Source organism: Labrus mixtus, chromosome 7, assembly GCF_963584025.1.
Source record: "Labrus mixtus chromosome 7, fLabMix1.1, whole genome shotgun sequence".
NCBI lineage: Eukaryota > Metazoa > Chordata > Actinopteri > Labriformes > Labridae > Labrus > Labrus mixtus.
Window position 1 is genome coordinate 4,494,891 of NC_083618.1, and position 21,834 is coordinate 4,516,724.

Genomic DNA, 21,834 nt, shown 5'->3' on the forward strand with positions numbered 1-21,834 from the left:
GGAATCAGCGATGATCAGGGGGTCGGACAGAGAGGCTTCCTCCTTTTGTGATCTCTGTGTGTTTCCCTTTCATCTGCCTTTGTGGAGATGTAGTGATCTTGCTAGACGCTGCTGGGACAGCAGCACCACAGAGTGAGCAGCAGCATATAGAAACAGGCCGGGAAACATGGTGGTGACTGCATTTTTCATTCACCGAATTGCTCTGAGAGGGTAGAAGTGGGAAAGTGTTTCACATTGAATTGCCTTAGGATGCTCTTTGTGGGGTGTGAGGTAATTTAACGCCCAACTTGCGCCATCAAATCCAAATTCAGCAGTAAATTGAGTGTAACAAGTCCTTAAAAATGGTTTGCATGCATCTTATTGTCCAGCGCAAGTTTTGGTGCAGTGCTTCATCATGTTGCAACATTTTCAACATAAGGAAATACTGATAAATGAGGGCCAGTGTCTCATTTTCCATAATGCACACTGCAGACGCATTGTTGTTCAGTGATCAACCTTGCTGCTGCGATGTCACAGCCAAAGAAAGCACAGTCTGTGCCAATTCATAATTCATCCTGATGCTTCTTTTTTTTCTCTTGTATTTATTTTTCTCAGCCTGACTGCAGCCTGCCACTCATTCCCAGCCCAAAACAACTGGGCTGGGCTGCCCAGTTGTCAGAAAATACTCCTCTCATCCTTGATCTGACGTAAAACAGATTGCCCATTTCTGTTTGTCTGTAAAGACGAGAAGAGATAAAGGAGCAAAGGATGCAACAAAAGAAAAGAGATTGGGATGTTTTGCTTTATAGTCCTCTTTGCCCTCACACACAGACATTGATCTCGCTGCAATATGTTTCAGTTTAACATCAAAAGAGAGGTTTTGGTGTTTTGGCACATGTCAGGATGAAGAAAAACAGGGAGAGGAAAGAGCAGAAATACTCACTGAGATATAGAGGCATTAGTGCAGTTTTGATCAAAGACGAATTTCACCGTTATTTAACGTTTAATTCCTCATTTAAACTGCTATAGATTAACTTTAAAGTTCTTTTCAAACAGTCTGGAGATGTCATTGGGTAAATAGGCAGGAACTTGACAGCAGTGGGTCAACTCAGTTTAAATGGTAAATGAACATTTATAGTGCTTTAGTCTTCTGACCTGACATGTCACATTAACACATTGACACCACATTCACACACTGATGGCAGAAGCTGCTGTACAAAGTGCCCAACCACCCAACAGTCCTACTCCAGTCACACACCTCAACATGGGGTTCAGTGTTTTGACCAAGGAGACCTCATCATGGCGTATCCAACCCCCTAACCCTCCGTGAGACGACTGACCCTCGTGTAAAGACAGACTGTATTTCTGATAAATACAAAAACCGCTGTTTTATGAACAATGTTCTACAAAGTATGTGATGTATTGCCTTTGGTAATCAAAATCAGATTTTAAGATTTTTAAAGGGAGTTTTGTTAACTTTGTACCATTCGACAGAAATGTTTTCACGAATTTGTGTTATGAGTTGTAACGCATTAAGTTTTTAAAGAAGTTAGTCCTAATGGTGAATCTCTTTATTTTGTAACTTAATGGTTAGCAGTAACTATAGCTTTTTAACATTCTCCGGGGCTGAAACAACTCCACTATCTCCATCTAATTGCAACTTCAGCTGAAGCTTTTAGCAGTAAAGACAAATATTTCTGTGACTGAACACTCACACGCACAGAATGTTGATAGCATAGCATAAAACATATTTCTAAGGGAACAAACAAAAAGCCTGCTGCTGAACTTGATTACGCTGTCACTAAAATATTCAGTGGTTAGGATACTTTTTGTCATGCATACATTAAGACAGTAGTTACAGAAAGATCTTTTAAGCTGCACCTCATGTCCTATTCAGTGGTGCTGAATAGGACATGAGCCAGCATGTCCTGAGCATTGGGTAAATTGGGCATATTCCCCAACATAACTATATAACAACAGCTTTTTTCCATCTCTCTTTGGATTGACTCATTGCTAGATACAACAACTGTGCACTACCAAAGAAGATCACAGAGCATGCAGGGAGGGGATGCTATTTGATAGACATCTTGATAGTATTTTGCTCCTGATGAACACAACTACTGCCATGCAAATAAAAACCTTTCCTCCGAACATAATCTGATTGCACTTCCATTAGAAACATTATAGCTCTTCCCTCCACGATTGGCAGTAGAACTGTTGGTGGTGGAAGTGTGTGAGCTGCCCTTTTACTACAAATGTTGTAAAATACTGCTACGACCCAAGAGGTTGCAAAAGTCAATAAACTGAAAGTTTTACATGTGCTGTAGGAGCTTTGATAAAGATGCCGGGGGTCTACCATTGGAGTGTAATGCTGCTGTGAATTAATGTATAATCAATGCTTTTAAAATAGGCTGTCCTCTTCGTGACCACTGTGAAAATGTATTACATACCTGCTAAATGTTTCTACTTTTTCACCTCTTACTGCCATTTTTTTTTTTTTTTTTTACCCCTGCTCACGAGGGCCCAAAAGCATCTCAGGATTACAACCATATTTGTTCGGCTAATGTTTCCATTGGCATGTTTCCATCCCAAGATGTGTGTTGCGCATGCTGAGATACTTCGGAAAGCAGATCCAGGTCGAGTGCCAGTGCTTCATTTGACATAATGAATACCGGCGTTTGGTTGCACTTAGACCCTTTGGTATTTCTCCTGCAGAAGTGCTCCCTATCAGATACTTGATTTCCTATACAGAACACCTAAGAAGCAGTGAATATATGTATGAAAAGAATGCACAAAATACCCCCAAACACCTCCACATTCAAATGTGACAGAGAGAGAATGAAAGTGATGGAAACGCAGGAGAAAAAAGGGCCTTGAGCTGCAGAATGTAAAATAGTGCAAGTTTTGACAATAGCAGAGGAGGAATATTATGAAGGCAGCCTCCCTTGCTTCCCTGGGAGAGTTTCATGGAGTGCTTTCTCACTGTGATAATGAAATGACCTGGCCTGCACTGCTCCTCTCTTTCTCTCTCGCAAAAACACATCTGCTAGACAAGGGTGAAAATGAGAAAATCCTACCTCCTCTCCCAAGTTTCGTAAAGCATACTTTCAATATTATTTTCGCAGGAAATGATGGGAGTGTGAGTGAGTGTGTCCGCGTGATTGTTGTCTGTTACGCCGGCTGTGTGTGGTGCATGAATTAGTTGTGTGGAGTTTTTGGATGCAGGCACTTGAGCGGTAGGTAATAAACTGTGTTTAAAGCATATTTGACATAACAAGGTACTGGACAGAAATTCAGTTGATAGGAATCCCATAGAGTTGTCAACCTAACAGTGTTTTCCTAACTTAATTTCTGTGGTTTGCACGCAGTGAGATCAATACAGTAAGCAGCACAACTCCGATCAAGGACTTCAATTTTGTCCCATTTCAAGGTAGAATCCAATATAGCAAACTCAAGTCCCAGACTGTTTTGAACCAATCTCGTTGGCCTCGCTAGACATTCAGGCAATACTAGACCGATTCAGAAGAGTGACTCACCATTTTGGTAGAGCACAGGCTGCATGCAGACCATGTATTCCCTCAGCTTCTAGTTAGCAGGGAATCTATGGCAGCAGTGAGGCAGAGCGCTGTCATTGAGTTACATAATCAACAGAGGAGTGTAGCAAAGAGTGTGTGGGTGGGTGTGTGCCCGTGCATTTGTGTAGCCGCAGTGCTTTTTGAGCTGTCGATCATGTGGTGCACCAAGGCCACTCTAACACAAGGCTGCTGAGGTGGACTTTCAGCAACAATGGAGCTTAGCCTGCGTGTGAGTATGGGTATGGGTGTGTGTGTGTGTGTGTGTGTGTGTGTGTGTGTGTGTGTGTGTGTGTGTGTGTGTGTGTGTGTGTGTGTTTGAAAAGGCGTGGATAGATAGGCGGCAGCATTTACAAGGCTGAGCAGAAAACCCACGCTACATGCAAGGTATTAGGCGTGCATACTCAGAGATGAGCCAATTTACAGCACATGTTGACTCACAAGGACACATTTACATATCTATTTTGTATGCCTGTGTGATTATTTGTGTCCTGTTGTATGTTTCTATGCATGCATGGATGGATGCTTAGGCCTATTTGTGCATGCTTGTGTATGAGCCAAACTTGTGTGTAAGTGTGAATGTCTAGTCCATGTAAGCACACTTGTTCTTGTCTGTATGTGCAAATGTTTATATATGTATGTATGCTGAATCTTGATACCTTTCTGTGTAGATGTGGTTGATTTCTCACACTGGCAATAGGCGTGTGCGTGTGTGTGTGTGTGTGTGTGTGTCTGTGTACTGTACATCTTCTGCTGCTCAATGATGCCATCTGGCTTTGGCTAGCACCAGCACAGACATCAGACGGGAGCTATCTGAGCTGCTCAGTGTTTGGGTTTTAATACTGTTTTGGGATCGGTTGTCCAGCGGGGTGGTGCTAACTCACCCCATTATATGCAGGATGATAAAGCTGACCTTGAAGCAGTTTATGGGCCCGGGATAATGGAAACCACTGATAGAGAGCCCATGAAACTCCAGTCAGCTCTCAGTGACAAAAGAAAATAATGGTTTAACCACTTAACATTATTTTAAACCGTAGCTTAAAATTTATCAAGGGACATTCTTGGTGTCGCTGCTCAACAAGGGATGACATATTAGGAGATACTGATTAATCTGTGAGTTATTAATATGTTACTTTATGGGATTCTAGAGAGATTTTGAATGTTGAAACAAAGTGGAGAATTACATGTTTAATAAAAGTTGGACATCTTGTGCAAAAAACGACGAGGGGCAGTATCAAAATGAATGGCGCTGGGGCGGGGTCAGAAAAGCGTGATTATTCTGAAAATATACGGCATCAAAGGAAGACAATAACGTGAATTATGGATTCAAGAGGTGCGTTTTGTTGTGTGACAATGACTTTTAAATCACAGAGGAAATCTAAAGGAATTCATCTTGATGGAGAGCCATTTTTTCAGAAGAGTAAAATAGAAAGTAAAACTCCATATTGTAAAGTCCAAAAATGTCTTTGATTTTTTTTGACCTGAAACATAACCTTTACCATAACCTCAGGAGGTCAGCTTGGTCATATACTGCGCTGGTTAAAACCGCTGCTTGCATATAAAAACCAGTGGAGGTGGAACACAATTAGGTCAGATTGAGGCCAGACCATTTGTATGGGTCACAGTAAAAAAGCCGATATGTATGCAGGCTTATAGGACCCTTGGGAGCACTGGGGTGACCTTGTCCTATACTCTGATCTATGTCCTCATCTCCCCCCTTGTCCTCTTTTCCTCTTCCCTCCGCCCACTGCCTTTTTTTTTTTTTATCACCGCGTTTCTTTCCTCTCGAACACCCTCCTCAATTAGTTTCCCTTCTTTCTCAGCCTGCTTGATTTTGAAATCTCTCCTTTCTCCCGTCTAGCGTCCTCTTTAATTCACATCCTTCTTCCTCTCTTCTTCCTTTTTTTTTACTCGTTTTTAACTCGGCTTTTTCAATTGCCCAATTTCTCTATCCCCTCCCGTCCTTTTTCCATATCAACAGCCAGTCTGATAAATAATGCATCACAGCACATTAAAAACATTAGTAGGGTTCTCTTGGCTGGCAAAGAGAGGGAGGAGACGAGGGAGAGGAGGGAACGGGTAACTCCATTTCAAATAAGCGTTATGGAGAATGATGTGATTTAATATTACCAGCAGGAAAGCGCCAGCAGAGGCTGAAGGTCCGAGCATTAATTGCGTTTGCGTCGTGACATTGTGTCCTCGCGCTCAGAGGTTTCGCCTTTTGGTGAATCATCTGAAAGATTCATTAAGATGATGACTGTATCAGCAAACGCAAAAGAAAAGATTTAATGACATTTAGCAAAACACTGATGCTGCACGGAACCTTGACCTTTCCCTACTCCTCCCTCTTCCGTGCTCAGCTTTCTCCTCTCCCCCTCCTCTCACCCCCCCCCCCCCCCCCCCTTTCCTCTCAATCCTCCTGGCAGCGTGGCGATTGGCATTATTAAAAATTGATTGGCGGCGAGCGTTTAGCAGGGTGGCGAGGCGGAGAGGGAAGGTTTGACAGGCAGGAGTGAAATGAAAGGAGGGCCTCTGTGGACACACTGTGGAAAGGTCTCACTGGGGGACAGACAGTGTGTGTGTGTGTGTGTGTGTGTGTGTGTGTGTGTGTGTGTGTGTGTGTGTGTTTTCACCTGTGTGCACTAGCCTGTGTGTGAGGCTAAGAGAGGATCTTGCTAAAACGTTTTTGAAGTGAGGCTTAGGAGTCTTAAACTAAATCATACTATGTTTGATTTGATTTTATTCATCATCATTTTTTAGTGGCTATATCTTCAAGCTGAAACCCATCGGAAAAAATGATTAACAATGTCTGAGCGTCCCACCCTAACGGTGACATCACAGAAAAATTGTGTATTATGTTCGGTTTGTTTCTTTGTGTATCCATGCAGCACATCGTATCTTGATAGCACACAAGCCCACAACAGCACCCACGTGAAGGATACACAGTCACAGTAGCTCTGCTGACCTACCCTCATCCCTCTTTCTGTCGTCCTCTTCATCCCTCTGCTGATCCCCCTTTCCAACCTCCTTTCATCTCAGATCAAATAATATTTCCAACCAGCTATTCCCCCAATGGCTATAAGTGCTTCAGCTTTGGAGGTTTTCATTATACTTTACCTGCAATTTGGCTGAGTGATTCAAAAAAAAGTTTTTATTCTGGGGGTGGTTGGGGTAAAGCATGTGTTGCTACATGATGATGCTTACTGGCTTCTTTCTCTCTCTTTTTTTTCCCTTCCTTTCTTGTTTGCTTCTCTCTCTTTGTCACAGATGAACAGACCGATCCAGGTGAAGCCAGCAGACAGCGAGAGTCGAGGAGGTACTGTGCGCTCTTCCTTCCTTCACTTTTCACTCCCCACTTACTCCCTTGCTAGCTTCTTTCCTTCCAGCCCCTACGAACATACTGCCTGTGCATATCAGCCTCACCATTATCTGTCCCATTAAACGATGCTCTGTACCTTGACGCGGACTGACAGTGCGGCCTGGCCGGACCCTCGAGTAATCAGAACACATTATGTAAACAGTGCTCTTTCTGGCCGGCACTGGCCTCTGGCTCCTTTCTTGGAGTTTCATCATATGCACGCACATACACAGAAAGCATGCGTGCCTTGTCATGCTGCAGGGGAAAGCAAGTCACTTCTTTTTGTCACCTTCAATTTAGCTGCGTGCAACAAAGCAGATCCTGTTTGACTCCTGTCACCAGTTCAAATCAGTCAAATTAGCTGCAGATTTAAATGGCGGGTGTGTGAGACTTTAAGTGGACGTATAATCTGGTATTTTCTGCACATCCTGCTCTATTGACTTCTAAGACAGCTTAAAGCACATTTTTTATGTCTAGACATGTAGTGACCTGCTCCTGACATCAATCAATGCACTGTACTAGAGAAGATTGATGCAGTTGGACCAGTTTTGGCTGGACTCTTTCAAACTTTGCAGTTGCTAATATAATTGGCACCAGAGTGATTCTTCTGCCACAAGAAAGTAGAGAACGAGAAAAAAAGAGGAAATAGAGCAGGCGAGAAGTTGAAGGTTGATAAGCAGAGTGAAGCTTCTGGACTGGGAGAGAGGTGGAAGCCTGTAAAAGAAGAAAAAGAAACCTTTAAGGAGAGAAAGAGAGATGGCGCGACATCCTCCTCTGTTTAGTTTGGTGGCGCTGTGAGGATGATTGATGGAGCAGGAGGGAGCGGAGGCGAGCTCCAGGCGTGAGGAAGCAAAGTGAGGGCAATGCAGGCCGTCTATACCTCTGTCTGTTACCTGACTCTATCTTTCTTTGTGCGTCTGTCCTCGGCCCACTTCTTTTCTCAGTACACCTTATTTTTCCAAGATTATTTCTGTCTACTGCTTTTTTTTTGCTTCTCTATAGCCTATATGTTTTTCTCAGAGCTTAAAGCAAAGTTATATTTCACTGTCAGGGTGTATGAACTTAAGTTATTCATTAAAAATCCTCTTTAGTAAATACGTAATGTCAGACAAATGTTCCTGTAGTAATAAAAGTAAAAGTGCGCTTTGGGAGACAAATGGTGAATTATATGCTGAAATCATATATTTTACATACAACCCCTTTTTGAAAAATCTAATTTTTATTATACTAACCTGCTTTCCTAAATAGTTTTGTAGTTGCAAGCCTAAACTTGCACATCTGGTAGTAGCATTTTACTGGTAGCTGTTAAAGTGGTCACTATTCTTAAAATATTTTTAGAGGGAGACGTTAGTCCAATGATAACCAAATCAAACATCAAGCCCCAATCCCTGGGTAACATGTGTTGGGTGGTGAGATGACAAATGGAGTAGGAGAAGAAATCATTTCACTTTTCTCTAAACTTTTTTTTTTGGGGGGGGGGGGGGGGGGGGAGAAGCGATTACCCTAAGTATTTGGGGCTTCCAAATGAAAATCATTTGTGATGTGGAACGTCCATACACTCTGAAACAGGATTAGCCCCATAAAGACACACTCATAAGCAAGAGGTTAAGAAGCAAAAAGGTCAGGAGTCATTTGGTTAATATTTGTCAATGGATTCTGTTTTAGAAGCCTATTGAGTCTCATCCCTGTATCATTGACAATGTTAAGTAGAAGGAATGACCAACAGTGGACAGTGGAATTAGAGAGCCATACTTTTTTGGTTTTGTTAATACTCCAGGATAAGAGGATTCAGAGAGACAGTATATGATTATATGATGTGTGTGTGTGTGTGTGTGTGTGTGTGTGTGTGTGTGTGTGTGCGTGCGTGCGTGCGTGCGTGCGTGCGTGCTTGCGTGTGTGTGTGTGTTTTTATGTGCTAGAGAGAGAGCTTTACACTTACACTGTTGACACTCTGGTGTATATTGATTTGCTCTCTTGCTGAATATGAGTGCGTGTGTGTGTGTGAGTGTGTATTAACAGGCCTTTTCCCAAGTAAGATGTAACGTTTAATGGTCGCTTCTCTGCGGAATTGTAAGCTTTGTCCACCAATCAGGTGTTTACTGTGAATGTATGTGTGTGTGTGTGTGTGTGTGTGTGTGTGTGTGTGTGCGCGTGTGTGTGTGTGTGTGTGTGTGTGAGAGAGAGAGAGCAGATAAGGGGGGTGGTGGGGGGGCAAACATTTTAAGAGTTGTGTGCGTGTGCATATGTGTGTGTGTGTATTCCACCCCTGGTGTGCACTCCTCTCTTGTAAACCCCCAACCCGGTGCAAGGCCGGAGCGCAGATTAGTCTTGTTGACTCGGCAAGGACACCCTGTCAGGCTCAGGCAGAGGGGAACGGACCCTAAGCACGCATGGAGACACACATACATATACACACATATCATCATTTGTAGAGCGCATTCAGAGGCGATTTTCACTGAGGCTCATTAATTTCTCAACACACACATCCATTCCCAAAAAAGCTCCGATTCTGGTTAACGTGAGAACAGCCGGACTTTCACACTTACACATCTGCTACTGTGGTGCACTAACACACTTTCACCGTCTGCCTCGCACTCTCCCTCAACAATCAATCACTGACTCAATCACGCACTCATGGTGAATAATGCACCGATGCTAGACCCCAGCCTGAATTTATTTCATAAAAAACACGTTCTTGTCTAAATTGTATCTGATTATATGAAACTGCACTGACACTTGAGTGTCATTTTTTTCAAGTGATGTTTCTAGATCCCTTTTTTAAGGAAAAGATTGAAGAAAACAGCAGTTTCTATTGGAAAAAGACTGGTTTGTCTTCTTCTGGTAACTCCTCGGGTGTTTAAGGTTTACATCCAGCGAGCGGCCGATTCCTTGATGCTGTCGTAGTGAACTCCATTTGCTTTCTTTGTGTAAGAAAAAGTTAAAAGGGCGTAGCTGGCAGCTTCCAGTAGATCAGAGAGGACAAAGGATGAAAAACCTTATATTGTGTTAAGCAGTTAACTTTCTGGTGTGACCGGCTTCCATGAATAGTTTCTACATAAAGTCTCCAACAATGAAGACTTGTCTGTAACAGAAGAGCACAACTTCCCACTGCCGGTTTTTGGCGTGAGTTCAGATGGAGCAAAGTGCTGCAGATATAAGTTGGGAACAACATTGATTCACTGCACTCTCATCAAAAGTGGAAAATAACATTAGCCTCTTATCTAAACATTTGAGCTACTCTACAACTGTTAGCCAAACTGGTTGGAAGCTAATTGCAAGTGACAGATTGGCCCATCTATGACAGTGTTTTCAGTCACAAAAAGATCGGGCACACGGTTCTGAACACACATTAACAGCAGACAAAAGGTAGAGCCAGCAGCACTAAATATGAGTGAGTGCTGTGTTGTTGCTTTCAGATATATTTTGAAATGCTGAACCACCAGCATCTGTGAGCAGAGCTCACGTAGAGGGCACCGTGCCAACTGTGCTCCCACAGGACACAGACTGCTCAGAAACAGGTTTTCCTGCCTCGGTCATGAGTTCAACTTTCACTGCAAATCAGAAATGGAACACAGTCGGAGCATATCATCAATAAATAGACAACCCAAAATTCAAAAAGCCTTCTGTGACTCAGTGTAAGATTCATATATATATGTACACGTATACAGGGAAATCTTCAACTGTACCGCAGCTCCAACATAAAAACCTTACAGTGGCACTAAAACATTGTTCAGAGAGCAACATCGAATGGAGTGTTAGAGAGAACTGCTTACTCATCACATTAATCATTTTTGACCTAAAGTATACAAAAGTCATGATGTTGCTTCATGAAATATTCAGCATCTGTCATGATTTATATTCAAGTTTTCATTGTTATTCTGATGTTAATGCTGATTCCATGTGGAGCTGATCACCTGACTGTGCGCCTTTTTGTTGTGAATTATCCAACTTAACAAGAATTCATGCTTCATCAAAATGTTTCGCGCTAACAGCTTAATGAAACACAGGTGAGATCTAAAGCTGCCAGTAATACTAATAACTTATTGGACAATGAGTACTGTCAGTAAACAAACACAGCCGGTGGAATTGCAAAATACTTTTCTTCACGCAGCAAAGAATGTAGAAAAATGTGAGTAAGTGAAGCGTGGTTTTATGTACATTATCAAAAGGTTTCTCTGATCCTCTGATCGTGACCTATTCCTTTTCTTTTTAGAAGACAGAAAGCTCTTTGTCGGCATGCTCAACAAGCAGCAGTCAGAAGATGACGTGCGGCGCCTTTTCGAGTCCTTCGGCAGCATCGAGGAATGCACCATCCTCAGAGGTCCTGACGGAAACAGCAAAGGTGAGTATATAGCTGTTTATGACTTTGAGCTGACATCCGTTTTTTTCACAGGCTGCTGCACAGAAATGATTTGGCCTTTCAAAGTTGGTGACTTTGCAAAGTTTTCCTTAAACAATTCCATGCTGAGTGATGTCAAAGCAGCGCTTACGCAAGGATACTATAGATTCTGTCAAATTGAACAGTAAAAGCAACGGGAAAGCCAAGGGACCAGAGATATAAACCACCAAGTCTTTACAGATGAACTCCATTAACCTTTTGAGTCAACTTACACGGCTCTGATAAGGGTAAAAAAAAAAAAACAAGTGGACCTCCTTATTAACCACCATGTCATGCCAGAAAAATCTCCTTTGGAAATGTTGTCAGAGTGCGACACAAGTTCACTGCATGAAGTTCATCAGCAGGCTTAGCAGCCAATCAATGAGGCCCGATGATAAGTAAGCCAGATGATTACAGTGGGCTTGATCATTCTGATTCCTCAGTGAAGCTCCATTAACAGGGACTCATCAGCCAGCTTACTCGGCTAAGTGGGCTTTAGCTCAATAATTACTGGGAACTTGATCATTCAAATTCATCAACGGGGCTTGTCAATAGTAAGCGACACCAGAACGCTGTGGCATTTTAAGCCCCATCGGAGGATCCCAAAGTTGTTAATGGTGTCAGAGTGGCGTGTTTGGCCCCAATTATTGAGCGTCGATCTACACCGATGCAACCATCCCCAGTAAAGAGGGCTTTGTTTACTAAATGTTTGTTGCTCTACCGCTGTAGGGAATTTATCTCAAGTGATAAAACAAGAATGTTTTTTTACTTGTACTGGTTACTGGCTGTGTTTTGCTGTGGTACTGTATCATACACTTCTCAGCAAAACTTTTCTTATACTGTCTGTTTTACCTTTCACATTTTCTAACACCACCTCTCCTCTCTCTTTCTTTTTCCTCTCTAGGCTGTGCATTTGTAAAATACTCATCTCATGCTGAAGCTCAGGCAGCCATCAGTGCACTACACGGTAGCCAGACAATGCCTGTGAGTACACCATAACTGTGTGCGTAGATTTATGTGCAAGAGGTGAGTCACATACAGAGATGACTCACAGAGTGCTTAATTACCTTCTTTAAAGTTGAGTTAAGTTATACTTTATTAATCCCAGTAAGGAAATTCATCCTTTGCATATGACCCATCATAACTATTCCGAGGCAACGGCTGCCAACTCCAGCTTTGCTTTGGCAGGAGCGAGTGTGCGCATGAGTGTGCGAGTGCAGATTTTAAGCTTATGTCATGTGTCTAAAGATACACACTAACATGTACGGCCTGGCATTTGTGTGTTGTGTGGGTGGGTGGATGGGTGGGTGCACAGGGTGCCTCATCCAGTCTGGTGGTCAAGTTCGCCGACACGGATAAGGAGCGCACCATCCGCCGCATGCAGCAGATGGCCGGTCAGATGGGCATCTTCAACCCCATGGCCCTGCAGTTTGGAGCCTACGGAGCCTACGCTCAGGCAAGACGCCCCGCAAAACGCCTTCTTTATCCACATTTATTTATTCAATGAACCACAAAGAATAAATCGAGTGCTTTGGCCTAGCTCACATACGATTATAAAATAAATAAAATAATAATAATAATAACAGGAAGACTGTACTTTCTAAGGACATGATGTTAAATTTCTCTTCTAATAATGTTTTGGAAAAATAAATGGCCAATACTCGATTTCTTAAGTCTGTTTTTCTTGGTTCTATACTGTGCCTGACTTTTTTTTTTTCTTTACCCCCACTCTTTTCTACCGTTTCTAAAATCTTGCTCGATCCCTGTGTAGGTTCAGCAGCAGGCGGCGCTTATGGCGTCTGTAGGACAGGGAGGCTACCTCAGTCCAATGGCGGCCTTTGCCGCAGCCCAGATGCAGCACATGGCAACCATCAATGGTATCCCAGGGGCACCGATGACACCAACGTCAGGTAAGAGTAAGAAAGAAGAAAGGTTTAAGGGGACATACTTGTGTTTATCAAATAAAAAAGGTTTTAAACTGCACACATGAATTACATCTTAGACAGCTCTTTATGACGCAAGGACCTTTACTCTAACCAACATATTGCCACACTACACTGTCGGACTGACATTACTCCTCCTGACATTTTGACATTATCCAGGTAAAGTAATAGTGAGCAGCATTTGATAAAGTCAGCAAAGAGCCTTCAGTATATCCACAATTTTTCCATCCATGTTATCAAATCCAAACAGCACCCTCGCATTTCTACCATTGTTTTTCTGTCATCATCCATCCAGGAAGACTAGTTCCTCCATTTTGCATTAAAAAAAAAAAAGAACAACAATAGTCTGTCTTACTGATAGGGAAATATGGAATGCAATGGATCAGAATGACGGATGCCCTCCAGTTGGGTACAAAGCCGGGCCTGTTGTGCTTACATACTGACAATTTTGAATTTGAGAAGATCATTACAAATCAAATATTTGACTTTCACCCACATTGCAACAGCAGTTGGAATTTCAAATAGAGAGTGACAGTCCCATTAAGTAAAAGGCAGCAAGCTGTTTAACTGCGGGCCAATATTGTGTCATGTAAAATTTGAAATGTCAGCATAATGTTTTGTATATGTCCCTCTAGCAATGGATACTTCATTCTTCCTCAGTACATTTCTGTCTTCTTAATCTTAGTGATAAAAATAAAAAAATGTAGATGATTGCTAAAAAAATAGATGTTGTGCCTTGAATAAAATAAAGTATATTCCTTTAAGGCTTTACTGTAGGGTAGTCGAGGAGATTACAGTATTAAGGAACAATATATCACTTTGATATTTTGACAAGGAATCTATAGTGTAAATGTTTCTTGATGAATTTATAGCGCACAATCATCTAAGACAAAAACATAATTGGTGCCCATAAGATATCATCTATGCCGTGGACACACTTCCTCTACAATATGTCTAACATCCAGCTTTAATGGTTGTTGTGTCACTGTAAGGGCCTATACTGCGACAAGAAATCAGCCCTGACATTTAGTGTCTTCACCGGCCCACTAGACCGGCCCCTCTGACATTTCCCAGAGTTACTAGGTGTCCAGTCAAAGAAAAACTTTCTCCATTATGTCTCCGAGAAAACTGCAGCAGAATGATCACCGTTTCTCTCTGTCTTTTCCCCGTCTGCCCCATGGCTGCAGGTGGCAGTACTCCTCCAGGCATCAGCGCCCCCACAGTGACCAGCATCCCCTCCCCCATTAGTGTGAACGGTTTTACTGGCATGCCACCCCCGCAGGCAAATGGGCAGCCGCCTGCAGAGGCTGTCTTCACCAACGGGATACATCATTACCCTGGTAAGTCTGATCAAATTCAAAAGGATTTTATGCAAACATGCAGTATATTTTCCCAGAGATAAAGAAAAATATGCCAAATAATGTAATCCACATTATAACACATTTTTTTTGTATTAATGAAAATGAAGCTTTAAATCCTATGCTACACACTGCAGTAAAGCAGTGATTGCAATGGGAGAGTGTGCATGCGGCTGGCTTATAGGCGTGAATAGCCTTGAAGCATGTTCAGGTGGCCGAGGCCAGACAGACGTGGCCAACAGACAGTCAGCATGTCGAGGAGATGAGTGTTTGGCAAAGGTGCTTATGGGCTGCTGGAGCCTCAGTATGCGCTTGTGTCATGAGCCGTGGCTAGTACCTCATTGGTTCGGTGTGAAGAGGTGGAAGACAAATCTGTATTATTATTTTTTTTTACTCTTGTCTCTCCAGTGTTGCAGGAGGTGGTTTTTAGAGAGGACTCGGAGAAAAACGGCTTGGGCGTGGCTCCGCGGAGTTGTTTTGGGGTTCAGGGTGGCTGCTTCCTGTCCTCTCTCTCTGAAGGTAGCACTTCCCCCCCCCCTCACTGCCTCTCCCCTTATCCCCTTCCCACTCCCCTATGGGCACAAATAAGGGTCAATTACATTATCAGCTGGTGAAACAAATTTTAATAACTCAATATTTTCAAAGCATGTGGATTTGATGACCCCTCTTTTTTTTTTTTACATGTGAAAATCGTCTGACAAATTCGAGTGTGTGAATGTTTAGTAAATACTTTTAGTGGTAAAAGAAAAAAAGGGCATTACATTTTGCACAAACACACAAAGATGTTGACCTTGATTTATCAGGCAGAAGCTCGACTAACATGTATTAAAAATGTAAACATGTTAAAGGAGTAGTTTCAGGAGTTTTGAGTTTTTATTTTAGCACAATTTACCTTCTCAAAACCTTGTGTCTTCAAATACTCTGCGTTGATGACATTTCACTCAGACATTGATGACCTTTTCACTACAAGATCAGATTTATTCTAGTCATTCACAAACACTTGATAGTGATACTTTTCAAAGGGTCATATAAAACCACAGGCTTTCAAATAATTGACCTGTATTTGGACCCGTACTTCTCTTTTATCTTGTGGCGTTCTGAGCTGTTGTTCAGTGTTGCTGTTAGTCGTCAGTGTTCAGTGTTTCGTTGGTTTTTCTTGACAGTGGGGTGTGTTTGTGTGCATGTAAGCCTGTGTGTTTTTTTTAATGGTGTACTTAATGTGCATGTGTACAGATGGATAGTTAGTAAGTGTGGCAGAGCATCTGTGGTAAAAAAAATGTTTAAAAAAAGTCTATTTAGAATGTGGATTTTGTTTTAATAATTACCAGTATGTCCTACATGTGAAGTGATAGCAACAGGTTTGAACAAAGTCGTGTGTGTTGCAATTGTCTTGTTTTAAATGTTTACAGTAGAGTGTCAGAACGATTCAAATGTTTCTTTGATTCTTTCACATGAGATTTGTTCGTTAGAGATACAGGTTAATGACACAATCATTCATTTTTCTGTGGTGACTTTTTGTTTTTTTGGCTGTGGTCCTTCAAACTTTTATATTGGTTGGAAGAAGAGAGCCACTTTTTGAAAAGAGCTTTAGGAGAAACATAAAGTAAAGAGCCGGGCAAAAGAGAAAGAGAGATTCAGAATTCAGTTCCTCACACACTGAAAGTGAAGCGAGTTGACACCTCGCTGCTGGGCTCTCTAACCTTTCTGCTTTTCTCCACCTGTCTGTTCTTCTCTCCATCCCTCCTTCCTCTCACCTTTGTTATATTTTACCTTCGCCTCCCTCCGTGCCCTATCCTCCATCTACATTCCCCCTCTGTCTCACTCTCTCTCTGCCTCGTCTCTCTTCTCACACACACACACACACACACACACACACACACACACACACACTGCTCCATCCATCCATGCTCCCCTCCACCACCTCCTTCGTCTTCTCTGTGTCTCTGGTGGAACAGCTCAAAGTCCCACTGCAGCTGATCCTCTCCAGCAGGCTTACACAGGAGTCCAGCAGTATGCAGGTCTGTCTGTCACTCTCACAGAACCACTGATTTGTGCGTGTTTGCGTGTGTGTGATAGTGAGTGTGTGTGTGTGTGTGTGTGTGTGTGTGTGTGTGTGTGTGTGTGTGTGTGTGTGTGTGTGTGTGATAGTAAGTGTGTGTGTGTGTGTGTGTGTGTGTGTGTGTGTGTGTCAGTGAAAGAGTAAGAGAGAGAGAGAGAGAAAAGGAAAGATAAGAGATTCCTTTGTTAGAATTTTGTTCATGTAATATTAAGTGTTGCAGTCAGACTACATCAATTTATTCCTAGTCTTTGTTGTCTTCAGTGTGTGTGTGCGTGTGTGTGAGTGTGCGTGTGTGTATTGTGGGACACGTACACTCTATTGTCTGTTATCTGATCGATTGCCTGCTGTGCCCCTGCATATATCACATTGTTTGTATGTATTCGAGCGTGTGTGTGTGTGTGTGTGTGTGAGTGAGTGTGTGTGTTTGTGTCTCTCTCTCTCTAGTCATGACTGTTATCTGATCCGTGCTCTGCGTGTATGTGTGTGTGTCTCAGCAGCCTACCCCGCTGCATACGGCCAGATCAGCCAAGCCTTCCCCCACCCTCCACCTATCATTCCACAGCAGCAACGAGAAGGTAATACATACACACACACACATACACACAAACACACACACACACACACACACACACACACACACACACACACACACACACACACATTTGGCACACCATTCAATCCTAAATATTCATACATGCTGAAAACATTTAGTCATCCTCTGTTCAACTTTAATCCTCCTGCCAACATAGCCCTGGAATGAACACCCACGTTTAAAAATATCCAGGCAATTCACAGAGCTCACTTTGTTTTCAGGCATTATTTCACCTTCTGCCAGTCTGTTTAAAGCAGAATATACGGAATACACACACTAACACAGAGCATAACACTCAGCATCAGTCTGGATTGATTTGAGAAGGCTGACTATAACTTCTCATATCCTTTTGAAACAATCAAAGTAATATCAATCATTGAAAGATTCGTTTTTAGGTCGTGATGCAGTGGCTGTCGCTGCTGGATGTAAGATAACTAACTTTAATACCAAACCAAGTGTTTCAATCTGAGCTGTAAACCTGCTCACGAACTCATTGACCTGAAGGCTTGGGACAGCCATACCTGGGACAGTACTGCCCTCTTGTGGAAAATAAACAAAACAATGTTCATCTTCAAACAGCTGTGGCATCCCAGAAGCTATACTCTTCATGCAGTTAATAGTCCTTTGATTTGGGAAACCTGACAACTGTGAATGATGAAACAGTGGACTTTACCATGCAGCTGAAGCCGTCAAACCCTCTGTTAACTAATGGCTGCGTGCTGATATGAGCTGAGTTTAAATAACATTTCAATCTAGATAATCACCACATAGAAATACACACCAGTCAGTATTTGAAGCTGCTAAAAACATAGTTCTTCAACATTATAAAGGCAAAATAACATCTCTAGCTTTTAATTGTTTAGTTTGGTTCCAAACAGTGGCTATGTTTGCCTCCAGTTAATTTATTTTCCTTTAATTGAATTGTGTGTTTTGTTATGGCAGTTCATTTTCTTTGACTCAACTCATGGATTGGCTGAGTTTTTCAGCTTTAGATTGGTGTAACTGGTGAAAATGTAAAATTCACACTGATGCATGGTGCAGTAAAGTCCATCCAAGTTCTTGAAATTAGCAACGAAGCTAAAATAACAGATAACTCATGAAAAACAGATATTACCAGTATTGCTTTTGCTTTACCAAAATTGCAGGACAAACGTTGTTTTTAGGCATTAAAGTCGGGTACATTCTTACCAAGCTCAGTCTATAACATCCTGTATTAAAGTTCTGTTTGTTTTATGCATTTTTACCACTTTTTTCACGCAGCCCCCTCCTGCCATAGCAAACCTTTTAAGCTTCTATCTCTCTGTCCAACCGTTGCCCCTTATCTCTTTTTATTCTCTTCTCGTTCGTCCGTCTCTCTCTCTCTCTCTCTCTCTGTTTCTGTGTGCAGGACCAGAGGGTTGCAACCTGTTCATCTACCACCTCCCTCAGGAGTTTGGGGATGGAGAGCTGATGCAGATGTTCCTCCCTTTCGGTAATGTCATCTCCTCCAAAGTGTTTGTGGATCGGGCGACAAACCAAAGTAAATGCTTTGGTGGGTAAAAATGACCAAACCAAAAGATTATTGGTTATTTATTATTATGATTATTCTTTTTTACTAATCACCTTCTTTGCCGCAGTCAACACCCCCCCCCCCCCCCCCCACCCCCCCAACCTCTCAACACCCCTCCCCTTAAAAAAGGGAAAAAAAAATACAAACCATATTTTAGAAACATAGAAAGAATAGAAGTGAATGTCTCCTGTATAATGTAGTCAATCTGTTGTATGACTTATTTCCTTATTTCCAGTGATGTATATTACTGTTTTGAAGCTTCTATCAGAAGTTAGAGACGAGTTCTATTACAATGCCATATTTGTATATTCCTATTGTCCCATTGACATGCAACACGATTGCTTTCTCTCCGTCTCTAACTCACTGTAAGCAAAGGCATCGCATGCTCAGAATATAACAGCTGCTCCAGCATGCAGAGACAGAGGAGTGCTGTCTCGCTCTGCCACTGACAGCACAATTTAGCCGAACGTATAATTATGTTGCAAATTATAAATGGGTTGTGGAGAATATTTAATAGAGAGTCCGTCAGGTGCAACCTATTTGCAAAGTAGCATTTGCTCATTAATACAACACAATACTAAGGTTGTATTTCTCATGTTGGAGATGCAGCCTCTCCGATTTGATGCTTTCTCTGTTTAAAGTGGAAGTTTTAAAGTAGTACAGACAAAAACAGCTCAGCCATGTAATTATACATCCCATCAAACAGGTTCATGTCGTGATTTTGGTTGCATGCTTTACTGTCATAAATGAGATCTTTTGTGTTGTCATTCAATAGAGAGCTGTATTATTATAGACTTAACACTAGTAGTGCAATTTTTGTGGGTGTTGATTGTTTTGAGTTCTGTGTCCATATAAAACCATTTCATTCTTATTGCAAGGTTTTTATATGCATTCATAAATACTGCTTCATCTTCTATAAACTCATTGTCATTCTCCATTCTTCTGTAAATCCCCCGTAACGCCCTTGCCTCTCTGTCTAACCACATCCCCTATCTCTCTCTCTCTCTTTTGGCCTTTCCCCCAGGGTTTGTGAGCTTCGACAACCCAGGTAGCGCCCAAGCCGCTATCCAATCAATGAACGGCTTCCAGATCGGCATGAAAAGACTCAAGGTGCAGCTGAAGAGGCCAAAGGACGCCAACCGCCCCTACTAGCCCCCACCCCTGCCAGCCGCCGCCAATCTGGTCGGCCGGGGGCAGCCGTCTAACACCAGGGAAAGACAGGTCAGACCCTCCAATCTCAACTCGCCTGGAAACATTTTTTTTTGTCACTTTAGTTTGATATGTGATTAACTGAGCCAATGCTTGCACAACCGCTGAATAATATATCGACAAATGCTCAAATGGCAAGCCCATTTATGGCAATGCCTGATGTCGTTTCAGTAACCTTTTATAAATGTCATAAAACATTTGCAGATGCCTAATAACAGGCTGATCGTCTGCAAATTGCTTGTAAAGAATAGTGATGAAGTTTTACCCTCTTTGTTGATAGTTCAAGTACGCATTTGTAAATGCTAATTCCAGCACACATTATGACTCTCATTCAGTAATCTCTTGAGTTTGATGACTGACATTGTTTGAAGAATAAAAAATGTGTGATTTATTATGTTATTATTATCACCATGTCATGAAATGAAATGCCCTCTACCATGGAATAGAATATAAATATTACATTCAGCCATAATGGCTGCGTGAAACAAACAAAGCAGTAGGAGCATTTACTTACATGTCGCCTGCTCTATTTGTAGAACAGCTTTACAGTAAGTGACCCTGTATGTTACCCTGTAGGTAAAAGATAATTGGTAAATGCTTCAGTGTGTTGCACAGGGAAGGAATTGCTTCCAAGGGAAAGGCATTTATTACCCCTCAGGCGGGTAATTGTGCTGTTCCTCTTTGTCTCCCCCCTTCATCTGTGTGATAGAGAGTTTAGGCTGCGTCGTTCATTCACCACTGATGACTTCATTCAAGGGCAACTTATCACCCACTCCCAAACTAACAGAACGGCACGAGCCACTGTTCCGCAGAAGCATAGTGAATGTGTCACAAAATGTGAAATTTGATTCTATTTTCCATTTGCCTGCAATTTGCATTTATGACAGTGTGTAACATTTCAACTGATAAATAATATAGTGGGGTTTTTTGCACATGCACTCCCTGTTACACTATTATTATATTCAAATACTCTCAATGGGGTGAAGGTGTGTATTGATTAAAACCTCTTCATCATTTCAAAAACAAGATTAAGCCATTTGATTGAAATAAAAAACAAAGCCTAATTGTTTATCAAATTGGAGATTACAACAGCGGCACTGCTAGGAAGATCAATTAACTCACTGCAGGATGAGCTCTGGTTTGTTACCAGAGATGGCTCTTTTGTCTGTATCAGAACTTAGTGTCTTTGTTCTGGCAAAGACTCTTTCAAGAGGAAAGTTTTGTCTTTTTTTCCAGTGAGTTATTCAGCAAATATCAACAGTACAGGAGACAATGAAGTAAAGGCAATTTCAGCCCCTCCATTTACTTTCATTTATTTACTAATTGTTATTTTGTCTCTTACATAATGAATGTTTATTTAAGCCCAGAGGCCTGCCTTTCTTTCCTTGATTGGTCTATTATAGATCCAAGAAAACAAAGACAAAAAAAATCTATTTTATACAACCAGATAAACTTTTGTATTCCTATGGAAACTTTAAATGCAAAACTAATCATATCTAGAGTCATTTTTATTAAAAATCTACAGTCTATAAATTATCAACATAGGAAGTCACAGCCATGCTAGTAGTTTTATTAAATTGTCAAATGCTAATATGGTCACAATGACATTAATAGTATGATGTTTAGCAGGGTTCATGTTTACCATTTTTACAGTCTTAGCACTGAATAGAGGTAAGTCTGAGGTTAAAGTGGTCGTCTTTAAATTTGCAAGTATTAGCTCAGAAACCAGAGTCATGCACAAAAATGTCACGACGATAGTGTTTGATAAGTTGTCATCAAATGAATTTACAGGGAACACAGGTCTGCACCAAATGTAATGGAAACCCCTGTAGCATTC

At 41.8% G+C, this 21,834-nt stretch overlaps 1 protein-coding gene across 16 annotated transcripts in view; it reads left to right on the forward strand.

Annotated features, from left to right (window-relative positions):
* The window catches only part of celf4 (CUGBP, Elav-like family member 4), a 78,775-nt gene that overhangs the window by 54,934 nt on the left and 2,007 nt on the right, over window positions 1-21,834 (forward strand). The window contains exons 3-13 of one of the 16 annotated variants that reach the window (XM_061042201.1): window positions 6,819-6,867; window positions 11,123-11,251; window positions 12,192-12,271; window positions 12,579-12,743; window positions 13,059-13,197; window positions 14,418-14,570; window positions 14,997-15,107; window positions 16,544-16,606; window positions 17,142-17,222; window positions 18,627-18,770; window positions 19,813-20,009. In XM_061042201.1, coding sequence (XP_060898184.1) covers window positions 6,819-6,867; window positions 11,123-11,251; window positions 12,192-12,271; window positions 12,579-12,743; window positions 13,059-13,197; window positions 14,418-14,570; window positions 14,997-15,107; window positions 16,544-16,606; window positions 17,142-17,222; window positions 18,627-18,770; window positions 19,813-19,940 — 1,242 coding nt within the window. In that variant the 3' untranslated portion in view covers window positions 19,941-20,009. The remainder of the gene's footprint in view (window positions 1-6,818; window positions 6,868-11,122; window positions 11,252-12,191; window positions 12,272-12,578; window positions 12,744-13,058; window positions 13,198-14,417; window positions 14,571-14,996; window positions 15,108-16,543; window positions 16,607-17,141; window positions 17,223-18,626; window positions 18,771-19,812; window positions 20,010-21,834) is intronic. The other 15 variants (XM_061042204.1, XM_061042208.1, XM_061042202.1 and 12 more) reach the window with 15 other exon arrangements.